The sequence below is a fragment of the Juglans regia genome, chromosome 16 (genome assembly GCF_001411555.2).
Source record: "Juglans regia cultivar Chandler chromosome 16, Walnut 2.0, whole genome shotgun sequence".
Taxonomy (NCBI): domain Eukaryota; kingdom Viridiplantae; phylum Streptophyta; class Magnoliopsida; order Fagales; family Juglandaceae; genus Juglans; species Juglans regia.
In genome coordinates, this window is record NC_049916.1 from 15,657,686 (window position 1) to 15,661,191 (window position 3,506).

A 3,506-nucleotide genomic window follows, 5' to 3' on the forward strand; every position below is an offset into this window, starting at 1 on the left:
ACTGTATGATGTGTTGCTTATTGAGTATTCGACTCATTTTAGTTTGTTTTTCATGTTTTTTAAACCCCCCCAGGTGATGACATTTATGAAGATGAGACTGCAGGACAGGACTTGACTCCGGGAGACAAGGCTGAGACCTAGACAGATTTTGCTATGATTATTTCTATGGTTTAAATAAATTATTTTGATAAGCACATAAGACTTCTGTATTTTTTTTTAATAAATGCTTCCGCAGACTTTATTTTGAATTTTCAGTATTTATTGAAATTTGTTATTTTATGGAATTCTTTCGTATCTGGCGCGTTGTTAAAAAGGAAAAGCTTTTTATATTTAAGTTTAGTAGTAGCACACTGGCTCCTCGAAAATTCTAAAATGTCTTTTCGGGAACGGGGTGTTACAATTGGTATCAGAGCCCAGGTCGAAAGATTCTGTAGACTTTTCAAAATAGAGAGAGAAAAACTTTTGCAAAGAAATTTTTTTTTTAAAAAAAAAAAAAATGTTTGGAAAATAGAGAATGAAGGAAATAAATGTCTAGGCCCAGGTCTCCCAAGGCAAGTTCTGCTCTGCAGTAAGTATGTTATAAATTTTCTTTTAGTAGTTGAATGCATCTTGATTGACATTGTTAAAACATGCATGTTAGAATGGCACCTCGTGGAAGAAGACCACGCGTACCCCCCTCTGAGAACAATACCGTACAAGATGATAATTCAGAAGTACTCGCTGCTGCAGCGACACGTTTCTTTCAAAGGATGGTCAATGGTGATATGGTGGTAGGTAGAACCACATAAGTAGGATGCACATTAGAACAGTTCTCCCACCAGCACCCACCTACTTTCGATGGTAGATTGAATTCCTTAGACACGGAAAGCTGGATTGAACGTATGGAGCAAATTTTCGAAGTGCTTTACTGCACGGATGATCAGAAGGTGAAATATGCCACTTACCATTTGACTGACATGGCAAACAAATGGTGGAAGTCGACTCGGGCTTTGGTTCAGTTGGAATTGGGGGAAGCAGTCCCCATTACTTGGGAGTATTTCAAGAAAATTTTTTTAGACCACTTCTTTCCGCAAACCCTTCAGGAGTCGAGAGCTCGCCAGTTTATGGATCTTACTCAAGGATCAATGACGGTAGCACAGTATGCTACGACATTCATGGAGCTTTCCCGTTTTGCCAGTTACTTAATTCCAGATGAGGAAAAGAAAGCTGAAAAGTTTGAGCGCGATCTGAATCGCAGGATTAGGGAGCGTGTACGTACTCTCAGGATTCGGAGTTTCACGGAACTGGTCACCCGTGCTACCATTGCTAAAGAAGACATTCAAGAAAGTATCGATTACAATAATCAAAGAAAGCGACAGCAGCAACAACAACTCCAACCAGCATCACATAGGGATAAGAGGCATTGTCAGGATAATGCACAATGGCCACGACAGGGCGAGACAGGATGGCTTCCCCTATGTGGAAAGTGTAGTAAGAGGCATGCAGGGAAATGTTTGTTGGGAACCGGATCATGTTTCAAGTGTGGGAAGGAAGGACACCATCTTCGAGACTGTCCTGGGAAGAACATAGCTACTACTCAAGCTACAAGAGATGGACAGAAGAATATGGCACCAGCTCGAGTTTTCTCCTTGGTACAGTTGCGTGACACCAATGTGCCCGCCAATGAGAACACAGGTAACTATTTTTCCTCAATTAGAAATATTGGTTATTGATTGGAGTATTAGCTATGTAAGTTGTGGTATTCATGATGACTACTGGAAATGTTATAGGTGCTATAGGTAACGAAATTCAATCTTAGCATGAATTATAGGAGTTAGGATCTGAACTTTGGAGAATCTCAGGTTATGATTTATTTGAGATTATTATTGTATGTGGAGAATTTTCTTTTTTAAAAACTTTTTGCAGAATTATTATTTTTAGGCTTGTAATCGTATTCATTATCGAGGCTTACAATTTTGGGAAATTAGCGAGGTGTAAGAATAAATATCAAAGGATTAAAAGTCAGGGAATAATAGGTTCGATTAAATGATCAAGGATTTAGAATAAAGATAACAAAAGAATGTGGAGAATTAGTACGTTGGTTGTTCAGTTCTAGCAAATTCCGAGGACGGAATTTTTATATGGAGGGGAGATTGTAACGACCCGACCCTATATTTTTTTTTAGGGATAAAATTTGAATAATTTTATTAAGACTCTATCAATATTATTATTATTATTATTATTATTATTAATATTGTTATTATTTTTCGGTCCAAGCCCTTCAATCCTCTTCTTAATACAACTCCTCTTGTCGGATTTTTTTTCTTCTTCTTTGAATTTCAAACAATCCACTCACATGCACGTCTCTCCCTTTATATTTTTTTTCTCTAGGGGTCACATGCACGTCTTCTCCCTTTATCATTTTTTTTTCTCTAGGGTTTTCAATGTCTGGCTAGGTTATAAATAGTTAAGCTCTCCTCTGCATGAAAGGCATAGCCACTGCCGCCAAGCTATTTTTTTCCTCTCTGAAAATTTTCCATGGAAACCAAACCCACACCTTCTTCCCCACGTCGCACTATGATCCCCTCCACGCCAACCCAAACTACCAGCCGCACTCCTTAAGCCCTCGCACGCTGCCCCTACTCCATGCACGGCCTCCAGGCCACGTCCAGGAAATAGGAAATCGAGGGCCATCTGCGAGATGGAAACCGTGCGTTAGCACTACCCCAGCCCCACAAAAGAGCATAAAACTTTGCCTCCCTCCATAACCACGACGCAGCTCCTCCCTCTGACCACCTCGTTGCCCAGCTAGCAGAATCACTTCTCGACTTGCCTCGGAAAAAGCCATCAACCAGCCTCCTCTGTTTTTTGGCCCTCAAAACAGAGTATTTTCGGAGCCACTGTAGAGCCAAGCCTCCACCTTAGCAACCGTCTCTCCTCGTCGGAAGCGTCCACAGCTTTCGGCCGCAGCTGGGTTACTCTACGCCCGGACCTCTGCACGTAAGTCTGTCCATCTCCCTCACGCCGTGATTCTCACTCTCTATTCTCCCTCTATCACTCACGGCATGTAGTTCATCCCGTAAACTCTCTCTCTCTCACTTTTCGTCTCCTCTCTCTCTCTCAGAGCTTTGCCGCCGCACTCGCCACCCTCTCCTCAGCCCCCGCTTTGTCGCGTGCTTCCTCTCTTGGTAAGGATATCGCACGGCTTATTTTTCCCTCAAATAATACTTGTCTTCATGTTGGAATGAGTTTTGTTTCTGTCGGCTTCAATTACTGAAGGGTAGTTTCTTTTATTTTTAAATTACATATTTGTCCCTTAGTTTTAAACCAAATAGCAACGTATTGAACTTATATTTTATTTTTGAGCTTTAATTTTATTTTTTTGCGTGGGCTCTTAATTACTGGCTTTAGGTCTTTTTGTTCCAAAGATTATGGTTTAGAATAATTCAGTGTTAGGAAGATTTTAGGTTTAGAAAATATAGGATGTTTTTTTTAATAGTTTAGATTTTCAATAAAATCTCTTGTTT

General features: G+C 40.3%; 1 protein-coding gene across 1 annotated transcript; it reads left to right on the top strand.

Annotated features, from left to right (window-relative positions):
• Nucleotides 1-881: 881 nt before the first annotated feature.
• LOC109014966 lies at nt 882-1,712 on the top strand. Its single transcript, XM_018997459.2, has one exon. The coding sequence runs from the start codon at nt 882-884 to the stop codon at nt 1,710-1,712; it is 831 nt and encodes a 276-aa protein (XP_018853004.2).
• The last annotated feature ends 1,794 nt before the right edge of the window (nt 1,713-3,506 follow it).

What these genes read in the sequence shown, in the direction of transcription:
- LOC109014966 (XM_018997459.2), top strand. Translation starts at nt 882, where the DNA reads ATGGAGCAAATTTTCGAAGTGCTTTACTGCACGGATGATCAGAAGGTG.